The sequence below is a fragment of the Ipomoea nil genome, unplaced genomic scaffold, assembly GCF_001879475.1.
Source record: "Ipomoea nil cultivar Tokyo-kokei standard unplaced genomic scaffold, Asagao_1.1 scaffold2279, whole genome shotgun sequence".
Classification (NCBI taxonomy): Eukaryota; Viridiplantae; Streptophyta; class Magnoliopsida; order Solanales; family Convolvulaceae; genus Ipomoea; species Ipomoea nil.
In genome coordinates, this window is record NW_017618707.1 from 853,338 (window position 1) to 874,725 (window position 21,388).

A 21,388-nucleotide genomic window follows, 5' to 3' on the forward strand; every position below is an offset into this window, starting at 1 on the left:
ACCAAAAAAAAAAAAAAGCATAATCGTAAGATCTTACTACAGCATTTTCAAAGAAACTCAACATAGAGTACATGACTACAACCCACCTATCCCATTCAAGAAATTGTTCACTAGATATATTTTCAGATTTTATTTGACTTAAAAATGAAAACTCAAAACAGCTAGTAGAGAAAGTTCTAACCCACACAACAATTTCGGTGACAAGCACTGGATTACTGCAACCAACATATAAGGTCTGAGACATCCAGTACAAGGATACACCAAAACTGACTAGGATGTGATTAACTATGGTTGTAACCTTGTCGTAATTCAGTGCGTCGAACCAGGCTCCTGCACTCCAGAGTGCAGTCCAAAGAAATATCATCATTCCCCCCACACCAAGATGAAACTTTTATGGCTTACAGTAAAGAAAGAGAAGTGCAATAATGTTTATCATACCTATAACCACCATAAAGACCAAGAGGTCATTCAGGGAACTTTGTTTTTTAGGGTCCATATTGAAGAAGCAGTGGAGTGGAATAGTGTAGAATAGAAGAGTTGAAGAAGCAGTAGAGTAGGATTGTGAAGAATAGGAGAATAGCTGAATAGGAAGCTGATTTTATAAGACATTTTGACCCCTCCAACATAACATATTTTCTTCACTCAGAAGAGGAAAATAAGGTTGCTCCCTTTAATGTAGCAGAGCATCAATGATGATAATTTACAGTTTAAGGAAATAAGAGGAAAGACTTCATACCCAATGGCCTTTACACCAATTGCTTGAGAAGATACATGAAGGACATTTAATGAGATTGTGATTGTAGTATATGAGGAGCAGACATTTTTTTGACACCAACAGACATCCTTGCTTTGAGAGTGAAACATAAATTTAAAACCTCACCCGGATGAGGAAAATATGGTGCTTCCGTTAACAAGGCAGACCCAGGATGTTTCAAGTTTAAGCATACAAGAGAAATGAGAGGGAGGACGAATTGCAATGCTCAGACTGGGGGAGATGTGAGAGCAGAGATATAGGAATTAATGGAAAATACAGCTAGGAAGGGAGTCAAGGTAGTAGGTGAGGACGTGAGGTAGTGGCGGCAACCTAAGAGCAACCTTATCAATTGGGGTTATTTATGAGTTATTTGTGGCCCCAGCATCCACCTCATTATCCCACTCAAAAAAAAAAAAAAAAAAAAAAAAAAAAAAAAAAAAAAACTCTTCTCCACATCAGTTTTAAGTTTTTTTATGAGTTATTTGTGGACCCACCATTTAACCCACTATATTTTAATTATTTCTTTATCTATTTTATTTATATTTTAATTTTAATGAGAAATAGTGAAACATGCATACTGTGTATGCTATACAATACAAATTCATTGGTTTGATAAATACATTTAAAATTAATTAAATTTTAATTTATAAATTACAAGCAATTGAATACCAAATTACCACATGTTAATTAATAGTAATACATATAACATATTAAATTATATATATATATATATATATATATATATATATATATATATATATATATATATATATATATATTTAAGTGGCCGTCCATTTACAGCTCCGGCACGCCTCCGTCGTTGCCGCATGCAGCCACTATCGCCGGTGAACTCGTCAAAGGGAAAGTCTCCCACTTTCACTTAGCCGAAATAGCTATCTGGATTGACGTTGAAAGATGCTGAGTAGCTTCAAAGGTCGCATGTGAACTCACCGTAGCTTGATGAGGAGGAACACTGCGCTGCTTCGAAAAGAAGCTTTTATGTTTTGCTTCAGTTTAATTACAACTGAAGAGAGAACCAATATATATGTGCTTGCCTCGGATACCGTGAGTTTCATAGAGCCTTGTGCTCAAATAAACTTTTTTCTACATTATCCCATACTTTGCAGGATAAATATTTTTGAAAGAGTTAATTCCAGCAATGGTCTTCCGACTATATTGATTTTTTAAAATTAGTCCTTGACTTTTAATTTGAACACTTTAAGTCCCTTGACTTTTAATTTCTTTCCAATTGAGGTCCTTTCGTCAGAATACGATTAATTGAATTTTAAATGAAGGGGTAAACTCATCATTTCACCTGCCTATGTATTATTCTTAGTATTTCTCCATTGTATACACGATATATATGAAGATAATCTTAGTCGAAACCCTAAAATGTTCCTCGTCGTTTCCCATTTGCTGACTACTCGTGTGTGCGTTCCTCTATTATTGAGATATTTACAAGGTATAATAGCGAAATACGAAGGGAGAAATACGAAGAATAATACATAGGCAGGTGAAAGGACGAGTTTACCCCTTCATTTAAAGTCTAATGAACCGTATTCTAACGAAAGGACCTCAATTGGAAAGAAATTGAAAGTCAAGGGACCTAAAGTGTCCAAATTAAAAGTCGGGGACTAATTTTGGAAAATCACTATAGTCGGAGGACCATTGCTGGAATTAACTCATTTTTGAAATAACTCTTCCCCACATCAGCTATTAACTTTGACTTGAGAGAATTCATGTAGAAATAACTCTTAAATAACTCCTAGTGTGGATGCTCTAACCACGACCCATTCCCGTTCTGGATGTGGGCCCTGCTCCCCTGCCTCATTCTGCCAACCTTATATTGAAATGGAGAATGATATACTGTTGGAAAAATAGCATTAAAATGGCATTTTGAGTGATTATTTTGTGGTACAAATATATGTGGGATCCACTTCCGATTTGGGTCGGGTCAATGTGGATTCGGGTTCTTCGTAGTAAGACGAAGAATTTGATATAATGTACGCTCAAAATGGGTAATAGGTGAATGAGAAATTGATTCTCAAAGTGAACCTATTTAGGAGAAGTCCAAAGTACGAAAGTTAGCTTAAGTGTAGTTAAGCTTTGTTTTGAAAGCTTAAGTATGTTAATTAATCTTAAGAGCTTAATTAAGCTTTGGAATTGGGAATATAGCAATATGCATGCACGAAAGTTGCATGGACTTCAAAGCTTAAGTTTCGTGCTCCTTTTGTGGCTTTTAGATTCAGTGAGCACGAATCAATGTTATATGCATTGATTCGTGTTGCACTGTTTCGGTGCTCGCGGACCACTCGGGTGTGGTTTCCGGTCCCAATTTGTTAAACTTTCAGGTTTGTACGGACTTCTCGGTCACTCAGATATTTTTGAAACGAGTCGTTATGGTCGGTACGAATTAATCAGATATTAAGTTCATGACCGTTGATATTATTTCAATAATAAGTACGACTGTTCCAAACGTTATAATTCAATTTATTAAATTGAATTTATATTGGTTAATGTGTCATGATGATGCTATTTAGTACCAATCTCCTATATAAAAATGTTGTGGGAGCAACCTTTTTGATAGTGTGATAGGGAAAAAAGTGAGAAACCACACAAGAACACACACAAAGAAATTCTACTTTTCTTCTCAAAACTCTGCCCCTACTCCATTCTTGAAGCTGTGTTTTGCCCGTGCTCTTGTTCGCTGGGTTCGTTAGTTTGGGTGCTCAAACGTCGAACCGTTGTACGTTTTATCCTGGGAGACCTAGGCCACAACGCTCCTAGCACTCTTGGGAGGTAGCAAATAAGGTTTTAAGGAAAGAAAGGCACTCGCCTAACTTGTACATTTCTTTCTTCTTTCTCCTTCTTTCTTGTTTTGGATTATGCTCTAAGCAAAAATCCTCTCCTTTGATATAAGTTTGGTTGGAATTATAATCTGTGGATTATAAGTTCCATTCTTTGGTTAATATATATTGGTATATCTTTTTCATAGATATATACGTATATATAACCTTTGGATCCGTTATATATATATATATATATATATATATATATATATATATATATATATATATATATATATATATATATATACACACACACACATTCATATATATATATATATATATATATATATATATATATATATATATATATATATATATATATATATATATATATATATATATATATTATTTTAGGGATATTAAATCCATTTTGGTGCATTATCACCAACAATCTTAAAACCTTATTATTTTGATAATGAACAAATCGGTGAATTCCAAGAGTATTGGATCCGTGAATGTTGCCGGAGGTGCACATTCAAATGGTCGGAAAGGCAACGATGTTGCACATTCTGTGATGCCAGTTGATGGCAGCAATGTTGGAAATAATATTTCCATGGGACTTGCTAAACCACACGATGGTGCTCCGGAGAACTTTGGTTCACGATCCGGTAGACCTGTGGCTAATGGCACACAATTGGTACCTATTGTGCTGCCTAACGGATCGGCTAAAAGCCATGAAGGATCCTATGATGGCGTAATGACTACATGGTCTGAGGATTATGGTAGTGTTACCAATGACTTCAACCGTAATCGAAGGAAACTCAAGCGGAAGCATAGCTTTCTAGAAGATTATGAGAAGAAGGAGAAATGCCACTTTGAAGCGAATCGTCATCCTGGTGAAAAGGTTGAGGACAACTTCGCTATGTTTAAAACATGTGGATGGTTGGACGAGTAAGGTCACAACCGAGGTACCCCCGATGTGCGCTATGGACCACCCTTCGGGGAGTGGACAGTTGGAAAATGGAACAAGGCACACGGGTTCAAAGGACTACTACTTAGGAATAATGGAAATTGGTCTCCAATGTAATTTTTCCTATTTATTTATTTGTTAAATAAATGTTGTAGTATCCTTGTGATACATTTTTTATTGTTGAATAAAAAAAATGAATTGTTCCATTGAGCTATTGAATCATAGTACATATGAATTATTTGAAGAAATAATGTTAAATGTATGAAATGGTTCAATATGGATGCCTAGTGCATGAAGTAGCATTATTTAGAAAATGCTAAAATGGCTTAACGGTCGGAACGAAATGTAACAAGCGTGTTACATGTTGAAATCCCGTAGAGAACTTCGGTTCTGGTTCATGTAGAACAATAAGGATTTCAAGGATCAATTTGTCAAAAATTAGGATAGCTATATAATCGTAAGCGTCACAGCTCAAGTGTTGAATATTTTAATTAATATTCTGAGAACGATTATATAAGCTTGATTCAACTAATCGGAAAATTTGGTTGACTTGTTCTCGTTAATTGTGTTATAATTAACTTGATCAAAAATTCCAAATTATACTAGTATATTTAATTTGGGACAATTTGCGTTTTGGTGAATAGTGCTTTTGTAGCACTAATGAAAAGTGCGATTTAATTTGGCACTTTGAAGTGAAAATTAAAACACTGTAACAGTGCTATTAAGCACTAGGTAGAGTGCTTAATTAGGCACTTTCGGCCACTTGGTGGCTGCACCTTTAGGTGTTGAAAACTTAAGCATTTGGTGTTTTGGTAATAGCAATAAAGGTGCTAGATTATGATTAGTCTTAATGCTAATCTACTTAGCTTAAACCTTTCGTATGTGGCTAATTAAATTTAGCGTTGTAAAAGTGTTATGTGATTAGCACGAAAGGGGGTTTGTTTAATTGTGTAATTAACTAATAATCCTAGTGTTAAGTAGCACTGTAATTATAAATTAAGCAACGAAAGGTTGTTGTGTGTTTATAATTTAAAGCAATGGAAGATTGCTTTGAGATCAGTGCTTTAAGTTGCAGCATTGATTCACGCTTTGTGTAGCATGTTTCGTGCTTCATTACTAAGCACTGATTCGTGCTTCACTTTTGGAAGCACTGATTCGAGTTTGTGGCCTTCGGTCAAAAACCGAAAGGATTTGTAAAGGCTAATCTGTTAGTTTCTACGAGATGTGTTAATGTGTAACACATGTTTATTCTTTATAAGAATAAAAGAGAAAAACCAAATTAATCGTGGATTAATGCGGTTACGAACGATCAATGTAGTGAATATGAAACACCTATTGGTGATTTTTGTGCAAGCATCGGTATCGTACTCGAGCGTACGGCACGGTATTCACCTCGATCGAACGTTGTTGCCGAACATAAATATCAAGACGTTGATAAGTTCGGGTCTATCTCAAAGTATGTGGGGTGAGACAATACTTTGGACAAGTAAGTACCTTTTAAATGACGTTACCCGCATGAAATTCTTACGAATTGTGAGTACGTAGGAGGTTTTCCTACTAATGCCTGAAATGTGGGGGTGTCTTGCCAAATGTGTGTATTGGTACTTAGTACACGAGTCCTACAGTTTGGATGTACATAAGAACACGATAAATTGAATCAAGAAATTCATCGTTCTTGGAATATGTATTTCTGTGAAGGTTCAATATCGGACCTAGCACGTTGAAAGGAACTTTCGGCGAAGCTATGGTTGAAGGGTATGAAAGAGAACCCGAGCTCAAAGCTAGACGTAGCAAGAGAGCTAGGATTGGAACAATTCTTTGGTCCAGATTTCTAATGTACATGCTAGAATGTGACGCGCATATTCTAACTTGTTTACTATAAAATAAATTGAATTTTCTGATATGATTGTTAGAAAACGAGCCTCGAACATATGTAGAAGTGGTGAATTCTACAAATGGACCAACACGAGAGAGGCTACCGAGAGTAAAGTAGATTCTATCTTAGAGAATCATACTTTGAACTGGTTGATCTTCTTTCGGGTTGTAAAACCTTTGGATCCTAACAGATCACTAGTCGGAAGATAAAACCGGTTGGTTATATTGAAGTAAAATGGTCGGACTTCTAATTGTAGATTACATGCAACGCGAGTGCCACGGTTACTTCGATATATATTCTCTTGTGATGAGAATGGAATCCATTAGTATGACACTTGCCATGGCTGTCTAACGAGATTTGGAAGTTCATCGAAATGGATGTGTCGCTTTCTTAATAGACATGGAACAACCTGGGGGTTTTAGTGGTTTCGCGCTATGGAAAGAAAGCGTGTAATTGGTGAGATCATTGTATTGTTCGAAACAATTGCCTTAGTGTTTGGCATGTGAGGTTTTGATCATGCTGTAATGACCAACGAGTCTGGTATAAACGAAAGTGAAAGTGTGTCTACGTAATGCGTACGATAGATAGTGATATCACTATTTGTTTATACACGATAAACTCATCGTGGGTAGTAACGATTGAATGATCAACTCTACCTTGAACATGGTAAATTCGAATTTGACATGAATGGCATGGGATTGACAGATTTAATCTTCAAGATTAAAATCGTGTGAAGACCGTATGGTCTTCTGGTAGGTCAATCTCATTAAGTTGATTGGATTAGAGTAACGTTTTCAATTCAACTCAAACAGATAAGAGATTACAATACTAAAGGAAGTGAGAAGCTGAAATAACTCCTATCTAAAAGGTAAGTCACAGGAGACTTATTCAACTAATACAAACTATATGATATAACAATAATATAAATAATAATAATACTAACACACCCCCTCAAGCTTACGGTGGATGAGAGACAACGTTGAGCTTGTCACAGAGCATTGCAAACCGAGACGCTGGTAGAGGTTTGGTGAACACACCTGCGAGCTGATCTCTAGTAGACACGAAATTAACAACAAAGTCGCCTGCCGCAACACGATCCCGAACAAAATGGTAATCAATTTCTACGTGTTTAGTCCTGGCGTGAAAAACCGGATTGGCGCACAAATACGTCGCACCCAAATTATCACACCACAAGGTAGCTGGTCCCCCACTGTACAAACCGATCTCACGAAGCAGCGAAACAATCCAAGTAACCTCTGCGGAGACGTCAGCTAAGGCCTTGTACTCAGCTTCAGTAGAAGAGCGGGCAACTGTACGCTATTTTAGGGAGAGCCAGGAAACCAGATTAGAGCCCAAGAAGACAGCATACCCACTAGTGCTCTTCCTGTCAATAGGGCAACCTGCCCAATCAGAGTCAGAGTAGGCATGAATGGCAGTGGAACTCGTAGCTGATAGACGTAACCCAAAGTCAACAGTGCCCTTTATGTACCGCAGGACCCGCTTCAATAGCCCCCAATGATCCACAGTCGGAGAGTGCATGAACTGACAAAGACGATTAACCGCATAAGATAAGTCAGGACGAGTGATGGTGAGATACTGAAGAGCCCCAACTATCCGCCGGTATTGTGTTGGATTGTCGAAAGGCTGTGTAGACGGTGTTACTGCTTTCGTCACAGCGGCTGGGGTAGCAAGCGGCTTACAGTCCGTCATTCCAGCTCGCTGAAGAAGATCACGCATGTACTTGCGCTGTGTCAAGAGAAGTCCGTTACTGGTGTGCAGAGTTTCAATGCCAAGGAAAAACCCCGGAGTTCCAAGATCACGGATTTTAAACACAGTCGAAAGTTGTCGAAGTAGAGTCTCAACCAAGTCGGTGTCATTGCCCATCATAATAATGTCGTCCACGTAAACTAGCAGAAACACTCGTGACTCACCCCGGGAGTAGTAAAACAGCGAGATATCTGTCTTGGATGAGGCGAAACCTGCCGAGACCAAGAAATCGTGAAGCCGTTTGAACCAAGCCCGTGGAGCTTGCTTTAGCCCGTAGAGAGAGCGCTGCAAGTGACATACATAGTCCGGATTTGTGGGGTCTTCATAACCGGGTGGTTGTTTCATGTATACGGTTTCCGCAAGGTGACCATTGAGAAAGGCATTGTGGACATCGAGTTGACGGAGAGTCCACCCTCGGGATACCGCGATGGAAAACAGCATGCGTACCGTCGTGGGTTTTACAACGGGACTGAAGGTGTCAAAAAAATCTTCCCCGGCGACTTGATTGAACCCTTTTGCAACGAGTCGTGCCTTATACCGTTCGACTGACCCATCCGCATGCCGTTTGGTGCGAAACACCCACTTGCACCCAATGATATTCATGTTCGGTGTAGCCGGGATGAGTTTCCATGTGTTATTGTGTAGCAACGCATTGAACTCTTGGTCCATGGCGTCACGCCACTCCGGATGCCCAACTGCTTGAGAATAGCACGTGGGATCCGTTGTAGCACTTAGGGCCTGGAATTGCTCATTTGTGCCACGGGTCATGCATCGTAAACGCATTACATGTCTCCTTTGTTGCAGACGAGCCCGTTTTCGGGCCCTTGGTGCGGCTGGAGCTGCTATAGCCAATGGTGGGTCCTCTTGTGCCAATGGAATAGGTTCCGGTATTGGCGGTGTAGGACTCGGTGGCATAGCTACAGGTATATTACATGGGACAATGGGCCCAGCGGCCCAAGGTGTCGGTGCCAGAGCCAATTGTGTTGGAGCTGCATTAGAACATTCTGCAAAAGGAAAGTTGGTTTCATCAAATCGGACGTGACGGCAAATAAAGATTTTCCCACTTGTTAGGTCCATGCACCTATAACCCCTAAAGGACGGTGGATAACCTAGGAAGACACAAGGAGCGGACCGGTACTCTATCTTGTGGCGATTGTAAGGCCTTAGATAGGGATAACACCGGCACCCGAAGACTCGTAAGAATGTGTATGGGGGAGACGCATTATGTAACTTTGTGTATGGACTCTTGTATTGTAAAGTAGCTGAGGGCATATAATTTATTAGGCAACTAGCCGTTTCAAAGGCATAGTCCCAATATTTTTGGGGTACAGACGCCTCAGCCATTAGGGCTAACCCGGTTTCAACTACATGCCGATTACGGCGTTCAACTCGGCCATTTTGCTCATGTGTATAGGCACATGACTGCCTATGAACAATACCTAAGGACTGGAATGTTTTGTGTAGTTTTAGGTACTCACCCCCTAAATCGGATTGAATTGATTTGATAGAACGGGAAAATTGCCGTTCTACCATGACACGAAAGCAGTCAAAAACTTTATAAATATCTGATTTTAGCCTTAACGGATAAAACCAGCAGAATCGGGAAAAGTCATCTACAAATAATAAGAAGTAACGATGACTAGAGGCAGAAATAATGGGAGCCGGGCCCCAAATATCAGTGTACAGCAGATATAATACATTGTGACTAGATGATAACACCCTATCTAATGGAAAACGGGATGCTTTCCCGAGATGACATGCCGTACACACGCCCGACGCCTTGGATTTATTTACGGTGACCGGAACATTTTGGAGTACACGACTTTTAACCTGAGCATGCGGATGACCCAACCTGCGATACCACACCCCTGGATTGGCCCGGGAACTTATGAAGGCAAAATGTGTTTGCGACATCGGGAGCTTATACAGACCACCCGAGACAGGTCCCCTAAGTAGAATCATTTTGGTGGCGGAATCCTTCACAACAAAATAATCCTTGTGAAATTCAAAAAAAAAACATCATTTTCATTAGCAAAACGATGTACAGATAAGAGGGGAACAGACAACTTAGGGATGTGTAAAATATTAGACAAGGACAGAGATTTAAGACGGGATGGAATAGACGCATGGCCAACGTGTGAGATAATCAAACCTGCCCCGTTCCCGACTCGCAAAACAGCACTTCCATTATATTCTTCAGACTGCGTTAGCATGGATGTCTCCGGCGTGGCATGCCCTTTACCCCTGTATCCGGATACCAGGACATGGCCGGGGCTGCCGCTACATCATCACCAGCGACAACAAGGTTCGCCTGCGCCGGAGGTTGCGTTGAATATCGTTTAAAACAATAAACAGCAGTGTGTCCATGGGATCTACATATTTGGCACCTTGGAGTACCACCTCTGCCGCGACCGGAGCCACCACGTCCACGGCCGTTCCGCCCTCTGTTCTGTCCGCCACGGGACTGTCCAGAACCACCGTCACCGGACTGGTGTCGACCATGTCCGGCGATCATAGCTGTCGGAGAACCCCCAATACCGCCATCGCCGCCAGCCGGAAAATCATCACTGATGATGAATTCTTGAGCCTGCAGGTAGTCCAGAAGCTGCGGTATGGAAACGGGTGTACCTGTTACAGTGAGTGAAGCTGCCAACGCCCGGAATTCCGGACGCAATCCCCTGAACACATACATGTTCTGCTCATCCAAAGACAACGGACGGCCGGCCAACGCCAATGATTCAACAAGGAGCTGCGCCTTGCCCAGAAATTCCGCCGTGGAACTGTTGCCCTGCCGAATCGATTGAAATTGACCCAGCAGATTTAAACAGCGTGCGCGTGTAGAAGAGCCCAGTGCCGCCCCGATCGACTGCCACACCTCTTGTGAAGTGTTCCTGCCAACAGCTAAATACATGACTTCATCAGATAGTGATGAAATCAAGAGAGACAAGATGGATTGGTCTTGTTTAATCCAAGCGTGATACGCAGGATTGGGGCCGGAGACCACCGTGGCACCCCCTGAACCAGATTCGCCGGAGGCCGGAGCTACATCCACGGTTGCCGGAGGGCATGGCGTGCTACCGTCAACAAACCCGAGAAGATCTTGCCCGCGTAGAAAAGGGATAAGTTGTGTCCTCCAGAACAAGAAGTTACGGGAGGTTAACTTGATGGAGACATAGTGATGGGCGGATGCAAGGTTGTTTTGGATGGTGGTCGGCGAGCCAGTGGTGGCTGCCGTGACTGTTCTTTCGGAAGAGTGAGAGGACATGATAATCGGAGGATGGGAGTAAAAGAAGGAGATTTTGGATCGATGGCTTAACTGATACCAGATTAGAGTAACGTTTTCAATTCAACTCAAACAGATAAGAGATTGCAATACTAAAGGAAGTGAGAAGCTGAAATAACTCCTATCTAAAAGGTAAGTCACAGGAGACTTATTCAACTAATACAAACTATATGATATAACAATAATATAAATAATAATAATACTAACAGATTGAATCCTTGTAAAGGAATGATAATCAAGTGGGTTGGACACTGTTAGATACTAACGTACAACTAGCCAATAATCACGAAGATTGTACTTCTCACGGAGAATACATTCAGATTATTGGTGGTTTAATTGTATCAAATGGGTTGTACTAGGCCGGATATTGCCTTAGCAATTAACGAACTCGGTAGACATACGAGTAACCCTGTTGTTACGCACTAGAAGGCAATAGTGGAAGTTATGAGATACTTATGTATGCTTGTGACTTTGGACTGCACTACGTGGGATATCTAGCCGTACTTGAAAAGTATAGCACGGATGTCAAGGGACACTAAGTCCATTAAAGGCTACGTGTTTACGTAGGCCAATGCAGTTGGTTAGATGGAAATTCTCGAAATGATTTGTGATAGCTAAGATCCGACGGGATCTAAGCTGAGAGCCTTACACTCGTGTCGCGAGCGAGTAGGCTGAATGGCTATGCCATTATTTCGAGAATGCTCCTAGTGGTAAACTCGTACCTCCAATTAATGTGCATTGCGATAGTCAAGCCAAAATTGGTTAAGTACAGAGTTTGAAGTGGAATGGTGAGTCTAGACTTATAAGTCGTAGACATAATACCATTAAACAATTTCTCACAACGGGGGTTATCTCTATTGACTACGTGATGTCAAAAGATAACGTAGCGGCCACTAACTCGCTAACCCAAGGGTAAGCAAATAGTTGTGGAGAAGTTGGAACGAGGAATGGGTCTAAAGCCCTTGGACTAAATGTTCTATAGTGGATACCCAACCTAGCTGACACCTAGGTTCAATGGGACAACTAAATTATGGAACGGAGCGTGTCACTGTGGGGGTCTCGGACTCCCTACCACTCCTCGTTAGAAACAGTGACTCCCGCACAAGGTCAGCATGTTAATGCTTTAATGATTCGAATGTCGGTTGATATACGTGAGTATGCGGGATACTCGAGCAAGAATCACCTATGTGAGAGAGAAGTGAGGGTCGCTTCAAAGGAGAATTGATGGGCACAATTCTTCACAAACTCTTGCAGAACCAGGAAGGTGACCCACGACCAAAATGGGCACACTCATGAGAACAGAGCATGGTTGGTAGGCTCCTGTGTAAGATATGTCATCGTCTACACAAACGGCAGTCGGTTCAAAGACATCACGTTCTACCGTACAGCCAGTAGAGTAAACATGTCTTCACAAGGGAAGGTTCAAAGCATATAGTGATCCCTACCTATCCTATGCAGGGATCGACCGTTGAACACAGTTTGTTTCCGATTTCAAAATACCCTGAAAATCAATTTTCATTCATGTGGGGGATTGTTGGAAAAATAGCATTAAAATGGCATTTTGAGTGATTATTTTGTGGTACAAATATATGTGGGATCCACTTTCGATTTGGGTCGGGTCAATATGGATTCGGGTTCTTCGTAGTAAGACGAAGAATTTGATATAATGTACGCTGAAAATGGGTAATAGGTGAATGAAAAATTGATTCTCAAAGTGAACCTATTTAGGAGAAGTCCAAAGTACGAAAGCTTAATAAATGGGAATTGAGTTTTAGCCCAATTCATGCCCCTGCTTTCGGTCCTGTACGAAAGTTAGCTTAAGTGTAGTTAAGCTTTGTTTTGAAAGCTTAAGTATGTTAATTAATCTTAAGAGCTTAATTAAGCTTTAAAATTGGGAATATAGCAATATGCATGGACGAAAGTTGCATGGACTTCAAAGCTTAAGTTTCGTGTTCCTTTCGTGGCTTTTAGATTCGGTGAGCACGAATCAATGTTATATGCATTGATTCGTGTTGCACCGTTTCGGTGCTTGCGGACCATTCGGGTGTGGTTTTTGGTCCCAATGTGTTAAACTTTTGGGTTTGTATGGACTTCTCGGTCACTCAGATATTTTTGAAACGAGTCATTATGGTCGGTACGAATTAATCAGATATTAAGTTCGTGACCGTTGATATTATTTCAATAATAAGTACGACTGTTTCAAACGTTATAATTCAATTTATTAAATTGAATTTATGTTGGTTAATGTGTCATGATGATGCTATTTAGTACCAATCTCCTATATAAAAATGTTGTGGGAGCAACCTTTTTGATAGTGTGATAGGGAAAAAAGTGAGAAACCACACAAGAACACACACAAAGAAATTATACTTTTCTTCTCAAAACTCTGCTCCTACTCCATTCTTGAAGCTGTGTTTTGCCCGTGCTCTTGTTCGCTGGGTTCGTTCGTTTGGGTGCTCAAACGTCGAACCGTTGTACGTTTTATCCTGGGAGACCTAGGTCACAACGCTCCTAGCACTCTTGGGAGGTGGCAAATAAGATTTTAAGGAAAGAAAGGCACTCGCCTAACTTGTACATTTCTTTCTTCCTTCTCCTTCTTTCTTGTTTTGGATTATGCTCTAAGCAAAAATTCTCTCCTTTGATATAAGTTTGGTTGGAATTATAATCTGTGGATTATAAGTTCCATTCTTTGGTTAATATATATTGGTATATCTTTTTCATAGATATATACGTATATATAACTTTTGGATCCATTATATATATATATATATATATATATTTGTGTGTATATATATATTTCGGATACATATATATCCAATAATATTTTATATATATTTTGTGTGTGTATATATATAAATATTATTTTAGGGATATTAAATCGATTTTGGTTCATTATCACCAACATATACTTCCTTGAAATATAATTTTTCCTAGATGTATAAATTTTATTAAATAAATAGAAGTAAATGAATAAAAACAATGGTCTAATTTGTTTTTTAAATTAATTAAATAATGAGACCTTAAATCAAACCCTCATACTCTATTATTGAAGGAAAAATGATATAGAGCATCCTTATTAGTTGGGGTTTTTTTATGAGTTATTTGTGGGCCCTAGTATCCACCTTATCCTCAACTATCTCACTCAATCACAAAAAAACTCTTCTCCACATCAGTTTTAAGTTATTTCTCAATTTTTTGTGGACTCACCATTTAAACCACTATATTTTAATCATTTCTTTATCTATTTTATTTATAAATTTATAATTAAAATAAACATACCTACATTTAATTAAAATGATAATCACAAACATTTAAATTAATTTTTGTTGTTGTTGTTTTTATTTTTATCATTTTAAATTTTAAAATTAATTAAAGAATTCAAAATTTAATTCAAAAAATATTAAATTTGGTATTTTATAAAAAATTTAAAACAATAAAAATAAACAAATTAAATGTTAAAAAAAAAAAAGTGAATTAAACAAAGCAGAAACGGAAAAATGGAAGAAAAAGAAAAAAATCCAACTAGAGGAGATCGAAAAAGCTTGATTCAAGCCCGAGCTCGCGTGCGCCGGTACCTGCGGGCACGGGCTGGCCTTGCGGGCTAAGTTATGCCTCACTTCGTGCATCTGTGACCACGAGACTCTCGGGTTGCACCACAGCACGCACGAGCACCCCAACGGTCTGAAACCCGAAAGTTCAGACTGTTGTACAGATTAAACTCATCTGTTACGGAATTAATACTGTTTTAAATCTGAGTTTAATCCTACTTAGTGGGTGACCGTTACAGGTGTTATACAATTGGTTTAATACCAACTAAAGGCCATGTTGAATGCTATCCCTTCCAACAGCTCTATATAAAGAGAGGTAGGACAGAAGCTTTTTAACATAGTACACAAACGAAGGAATTCCAGTACAGTTTTCAGCTTCAAAACTTCTGCTTCTACTCTCTTCTTTGGCTAACAGTGTTCATACTGTGCTTTGTTTGCTGGGTTCTTTGTTTAGGTGCTTAAACAAAGAATCGAAGCACGTTTTATCCTGGGAAACCTAGGCTACAACGCTCCTAGCACTTGTGGGAGGTAGCAAATAAGGTTTTAAGGAAAAGAACCTTGTGTTCGAACTCGTGCTAAACCTATACCCAAACACTCAATCTTTTCCTTCCTAGATTTTTTGTTTTCCCATATAATATTAATCTTTTCGTAGGATTATTATTTTTGGGATTTTCTCAACCATATTATCCAACAAGAGGTCTACTTAAAATATAACATATTCAAATACCTATTAACGTATGTAACACAGAGCTGGACGATAACATGTTTGAAAAATTTAAGACTTAGTTGATACTTTACAAATTTAAGGAAAATGGCTAGTCAAATCAGCCAGTGAACTAGTAGTAATAATACAATTAGACGCCTAAAAATTTTTCAATTAAACTCTTAAACTTGTGATAGTACCCTGTTGAAGGGACGATGATGAAGGCTTGGTTGTGAATATCTTTTTAAAATTTTTTAAAATATCAAAATTAATTTGTTGTTGTTGTTACGCTATATCTATTCTAAAAATACAGAACTCAACACCAAATCTCAGCATCAAGTTACATGATGGTAATGATAACCTACTAAAAGTGCTAATTGCACATTTTATTCGTGTAATGGACTAATTGAAATTAAAAAAAAAAAAAAAAAAAAAAAAAAAAAAAAAAAAAAAAAAACTTTGAAGAATTGTATTGTTGGTTTATTTAACCATTTTGCAATAAAATCAAAACAAAACAAAAAAAAAATTGCTTATTCTTTGTTGTTGTTGTTATTATTACTTGAGAGATCTGAAATTAACAAATTTTTTAAAATTTAAATTTGAAAGAATTGTACTGTTGGTCATCAAGCTTTAAGGTAATAGTAGATTTAATTCTTAAATTACAAGTGTCATCACTTTTAATCACTGAGTTGTCAATAAAGAGGCACTTATAGTCCTACCCTTAACATTTAATAAACTCTAAATCAGTCAGCATTTCCACTCCACAGGCCTTAAACCATACTCAACACCAACTGGAATTTTGATCACATATATCTGCCTAAAAATAGCAACAGCTTGTGTGATTGAAAGCAATACAAAAATCTGGAATCAATTACTTCTGCAAAACATGCTATCGCTGGTCCTGTCCAGCTTCGCCTCGCTTCTTCTGCAAGCATCTAATAGGTGTTATGTGTATATACGAAGCAAAAGATTTACTTCTTTCTCCTCCTCGTAACGTCAAGATTTTCCTTGGAATACCCAATGTATTTACAAGCCATGAAGCAGAGGGGTATGGTCCAATCAACTCGGTTTCATCATCATATCCAAAAATTCCTAGAAGCTTAACACTTTGGTCACGAAAAGCTACCTAATGGGCTATGAGTGAACTGATTTGAAGCCTTCTGTTAGAGCAACTACTTTGGCTGGCACCTTAGATTGCAGCTTTGATATACCTTTGCGGATATCCTGTAATTGGTAAATAAATCTTTTTATAAATTGCTACTATGGTGGCTGGGGGCCAGGGGAATAATAGCTGAGAAAAAAACTACGGGGCAATTATTTCTCTTTAGTAATTCATACCTCAAGAGTATAGCGTGGAGAAAAATGGGTTAGAACAACTGCTTTACTTCGAATCCATTTAGCATGCTCCATTATCTGCAAGATATGAGATGCAAAGGGAGATTTAATAACGGGCCTTGTAGTCCAATAATATTGGCTTGAGACTATGTACCAACAAGAAAGAAAGTTAAGAAAAAGATGATCTTTAAGCAAAATTAAACCTAATAAATTCGCTTATAATTACCTCAAACAGATGAGTATGACCATGCTCCCGGGCATGCTCAACACTGATATTTTCATCCAAGAAAGTTGCCTGTGGAAACATTTTTTTTATCCTCATCATTAAAATGGAACGTATCTGTAGGAGAAAGAAATTAATTGAACTTTTGATTATAATCACTCATTCATTCATCGAGTATATATTGTACCAGGCCCGGCCTTAGTACCAGAAAACGCAAGTTGCAGATCAGTGTAATGACGTTGTCCACTTCCTACATCGGTTGACTTGTTTCCCTTTTAGCTGATATAATTGGCCTACTTTGCAGAAGGGTAAAGTTTACAAGTCTTCCTCCCAGTAGAATAAATTTTTGGAACCTAGCCCGCACGGGCTTAGCTCAATGGTTTAGTAGGCAGTATTTGGAAGAAGAGACCAAGGTTCGAACCTCGGCGGCGGCAGTGTGTGGATTATACCCAAAGTGGGCAGATCCCTTGCACCGGCATTTGGCCCTGTCTGCTGAGCCATTGAGTCATTGTGATTTACATCCTCCCAAATGCTCTGTCGGGCCGGGGTGTGGGGGGGCCTAGGGGTTGGGGATTCATCCTTTTGGGAGAAGAAATTTTTGGAACCTAGTTACATTTGACCAAATATATAATGCATCTAGACATTCATTTCTAGAACTTCATGGCTAGACTATGCCATCTACCATTTATACAGGGTTTGATTTACTTATAAAAAGGTAGGCCAAGCAAAACAATTTACCTCAGTGATAAGAATTTTTGCCCTCAAGGCATCAGCATTTTTGGGGTCAATATAAAAATCTGATGCTGTATCTCCGGTGAAGGCTACCTCAGGGCACAGTATAGTATCTGTTATCTAAAAAACAAATATTTGCATTACATACTTGTTAAATCACCATTAATATCAGGACTCGAAAGAATTACAAACCTGAGTTCCGGATTTCTTCAGTTTCTCGATTTGTCTTCCCTGAAGATGCATGTATTGCTTCTTCAGCTTCTTCCGAAGAGAGTAAATGACATAACCCTGTGTACATATGAAAGTAATCTCATTTTGCAAACAACAAAAGATGCAAGAGTTCCAATTCGAAGACATTAATAAGAAAACACAGAAATAATCGAGTACTAATTTGTTTATCAAAACTTAAGTTCTTAAAAAAATCATAAAACTGAAATACAGATCCAGAAATGTCTTCACCACTTCTGCAATTACTTAATAGTTCACGGGAAAGAAAGCCACACGAGATAGCTTAGCAAATTCAAGATATTTAAGAGCAGTGGGCTGTTAACCTCATCACAATTCTAATATTTAGCACTCAATGACCAAAGATATGTGACATTTAAGAATGAGATTTTTTTTTTATCAACACTGTATCAAATATTAAATAAAAGCTTTTGTGCATTCCTATACTATGAATATCTCACAAGGGATATACTCCCTCCATCCCATTTTATGTGTCTAGTCCGGTTAATGAGGCTTGACTGAAGTTATTTTTAATTCAATTTTTCATAATATTAAGTTTAGTATTAGTATACAAAATTTATATATTTAGAAACTACTCTAAAAGTACTATTAAACACAAAAAAAATAAATTTAAAAATAAGTAAAAGATTCTAAAGAAAATAAACAAAGAAGAAAGAGTTAGTTTGACCAATGAATAGTAAGTATGACAGATAAAATGGGACAGAGGGAGTAGTATTCATCTGATCTTTGTGGACTAGTCGATGCAGGCATACCTGGCTGGGTATGACATGGTGAGTTCTAAATGGCCGAACCACAAGATCATCCCGCAATTCATATGTGTCACCTGAGTGGAGTTGTAAATGATATTTAAGACTATAGCAAAGAAGAATTTTGAAAGGCATTTAAGCAAGACGAAGGTGGTACCTATTTCCAAAGCAACCAAATCCAGGCTAAGTTCTACTTGACTCATGGATCTGTGAATGTCGAGTAACTTCTGTACATCATCTTTTATGCAAGGAGGAACAAATACAGTTGGAGGTTTCAAGTTATATAAGCCACGAGTAGCTAAATACATAGGAAGTCCACCCTGAAATGGTATAAAGAGCTAACTTTAACTTCCATTTTTTATGAGCATATCAAGAAAACTGAAATGAAAACATTGCAATCTTGCTAGATTAAGGGCATTGATAAAAATGAATTGGCAATTCTAGAATTAGAAATAAAGAGAATTCCTGAAAAGGCTTACAATGTGATCAAGATGAGCGTGAGTGATGAACAAGAAATTCTGCTGAACAGCCTTGGGGGGACACCTCCCAATGTCGAAGGCGCACTTCAGCTGAGGCACAACAACACAAGTCTCGTGGCCGCCAACGGACATCCCTTCAAACGAATATCCCTCAACGTCAATTCCTTTCCGGTTCACCTCGGCCCGAGCTTTCCGGTACTCTTCTTCGTCAATTACCCTCTCAATCGCGGACAAAAATCCCCCGGCGACAGTAGAGGAGGGGCCTTTGACGGCCGCGGGAGGTGAAATTCCGGTGTCGGTATGGAAAGAGAGATTGCGGGTGTGTTTAAGCAGATAGGGTTGCAGTGGATTTTTTATCAAACGGTGGAATGTCGGAAAAGATGGTGCTTTTGAGGTCGCTGTTATGACTACTGATATTTGCATTTTTGTGAAGAAGATAGGTACTCACCGGTGGACCTCGATGGCTGGCTGGTTCCTCACCGGTGGTGCTCAGGCTATTTTCACGGCGACGGAGCAGTAAAGAGCGGTGGCGAAAATTTATAGCGGGGTTGTGGCGGTAGCTTTGGTGTGGAGAATATCAGAATAGAGTGAAGAGATAAGGGGAACAAGTCGAAATGAAGTGCAAGAGCGAAGGGGTAACGGAATGTAGTGGTATTTTTTTATTTTATTTTTTTGGTAGTATTTACTCTGTTACAGTGTAATATCTATAAAGATTTTCTCAATTTATTAAAGTACAAAAAGTTAATACCCGACTGGGGTTTGAATTGTGACATCTTATTTAGGAGAGCTAGTTTAAGTATTAAAATTTAACAACAATGATCCTTTTAGAGGACCTGGTTAAATTTTTAAAATTGAAGGACTATTGATAGTTAATTTGGACCAGAAATGATAAATTTAAAAGTTTAAGATTAAATATACCAAACTCATTCTATTCGATTATTCGAAAGCCCCATATGACATTAACTCAATATAACAACTGTAATAACATACCATTGCAAAACCGACTAAGCATACTAAAAGAGCATTTGCTACAAATAGTACAACTAATAATGAAAATGATGTCTGGCACGAGCTTAGCTTACTTGTTCAATAGGTCGTATTTGAAAGAAGATATTAATGTTCGAATTTCGACAGCGATAGTGTGAAGATTATGCCCAAAGTATACAGATCATTTGTGCGCATCGACATTAAGTCTTGTTTATTGAGCCTTTGAGTCACCGTGATTTATATCCTTCTAAATATTATGTCAGATCGAAGTGTGGGAACCTTGAGGTTAGAGATTTAACCTCGTAGGAAAAGAATACAGATCATTTGTGCGCACCGGCATTAAGTCTTGTTTATTGAGCCTTTGAGTCACCGTGAGTTATATCCTTCTAAATATTATGTTAGATCAAAGTGTGGGAACCTTGAGGTTAGAGATTTAACCTCGTAGGAAAAGAATAATGAAAATGGTGTTCGTTTGCAGAAGGATACTGATGAAATAAGGAGAACATATGGAAAGAGATATTGATGAAATAAGAAAAATGTTACATTGTAGTATCTGTTTATATAGTTTCTCAACCTACTGAAACACAAAAAACCAATAACGCCTCAATTGAGGCTCGAACTCATAACCTTCCAAATGAAAGTTCAACTCGGGTACCATTAGACCACATAATCTTGGTCACCAAGTCCTAGCTTAATTGCATGAACAAATAAAAAATGTGGGCATGCCAGCATGATATAAAAAATAAATTATTTAGAGTGGCGTCTATCTTGCAAGTTGCAAGATTCACATTTGGAAGAAAAAGGCAAGAAAAAGAAAATCGTTACGGGAAACAACAGTAGACAGCAAATTCTAACAAGGTCCATGTAGTAGACTCTCTCATCTTCCCCGCGACCTTCTAATTAACTTTATCTCATCTTTGTTTTTCTTCTCAGTCTCTCACATATTTGTT

The 21,388-nt window shown here is 38.6% G+C and overlaps 2 protein-coding genes across 5 annotated transcripts; both read right to left on the reverse strand.

Moving 5' to 3' along the window:
• Nucleotides 1–732: 732 nt before the first annotated feature.
• Nucleotides 733–20,104, reverse strand: LOC109150581 (ribonuclease Z, chloroplastic). Of its 4 annotated transcripts, none has more exons than XR_002049182.1 (9): nucleotides 19,452–20,104; nucleotides 19,130–19,292; nucleotides 18,979–19,049; nucleotides 18,173–18,268; nucleotides 17,987–18,100; nucleotides 17,252–17,320; nucleotides 17,029–17,103; nucleotides 16,708–16,914; nucleotides 733–744 (listed from the first exon to the last, which is right to left on the reverse strand). XR_002049182.1 is itself a non-coding variant. In XM_019298527.1 (9 exons), the coding sequence occupies exons 2-9, from the start codon at nucleotides 19,872–19,874 to the stop codon at nucleotides 16,825–16,827; spliced, it is 1,101 nt and encodes a 366-aa protein (XP_019154072.1). In that variant the 5' UTR covers nucleotides 19,875–19,894; nucleotides 19,927–20,104; the 3' UTR covers nucleotides 16,380–16,824. The 4 variants fall into 4 exon arrangements, 2 of the variants coding, with proteins under 2 accessions (XP_019154072.1, XP_019154071.1); XR_002049181.1 differs by lacking the exon at nucleotides 733–744 and adding an exon at nucleotides 7,632–7,643 and having other exon boundaries at nucleotides 16,686–16,914; XM_019298527.1 differs by lacking the exon at nucleotides 733–744 and having other exon boundaries at nucleotides 16,380–16,914; nucleotides 19,452–19,894; nucleotides 19,927–20,104.
• LOC109150394 lies at nucleotides 10,363–11,421 on the reverse strand. Its single transcript, XM_019298304.1, has one exon. It carries the CDS (start codon nucleotides 11,419–11,421, stop codon nucleotides 10,363–10,365), a length of 1,059 nt encoding a protein of 352 aa, XP_019153849.1.
• Nucleotides 20,105–21,388: the final 1,284 nt, after the last annotated feature.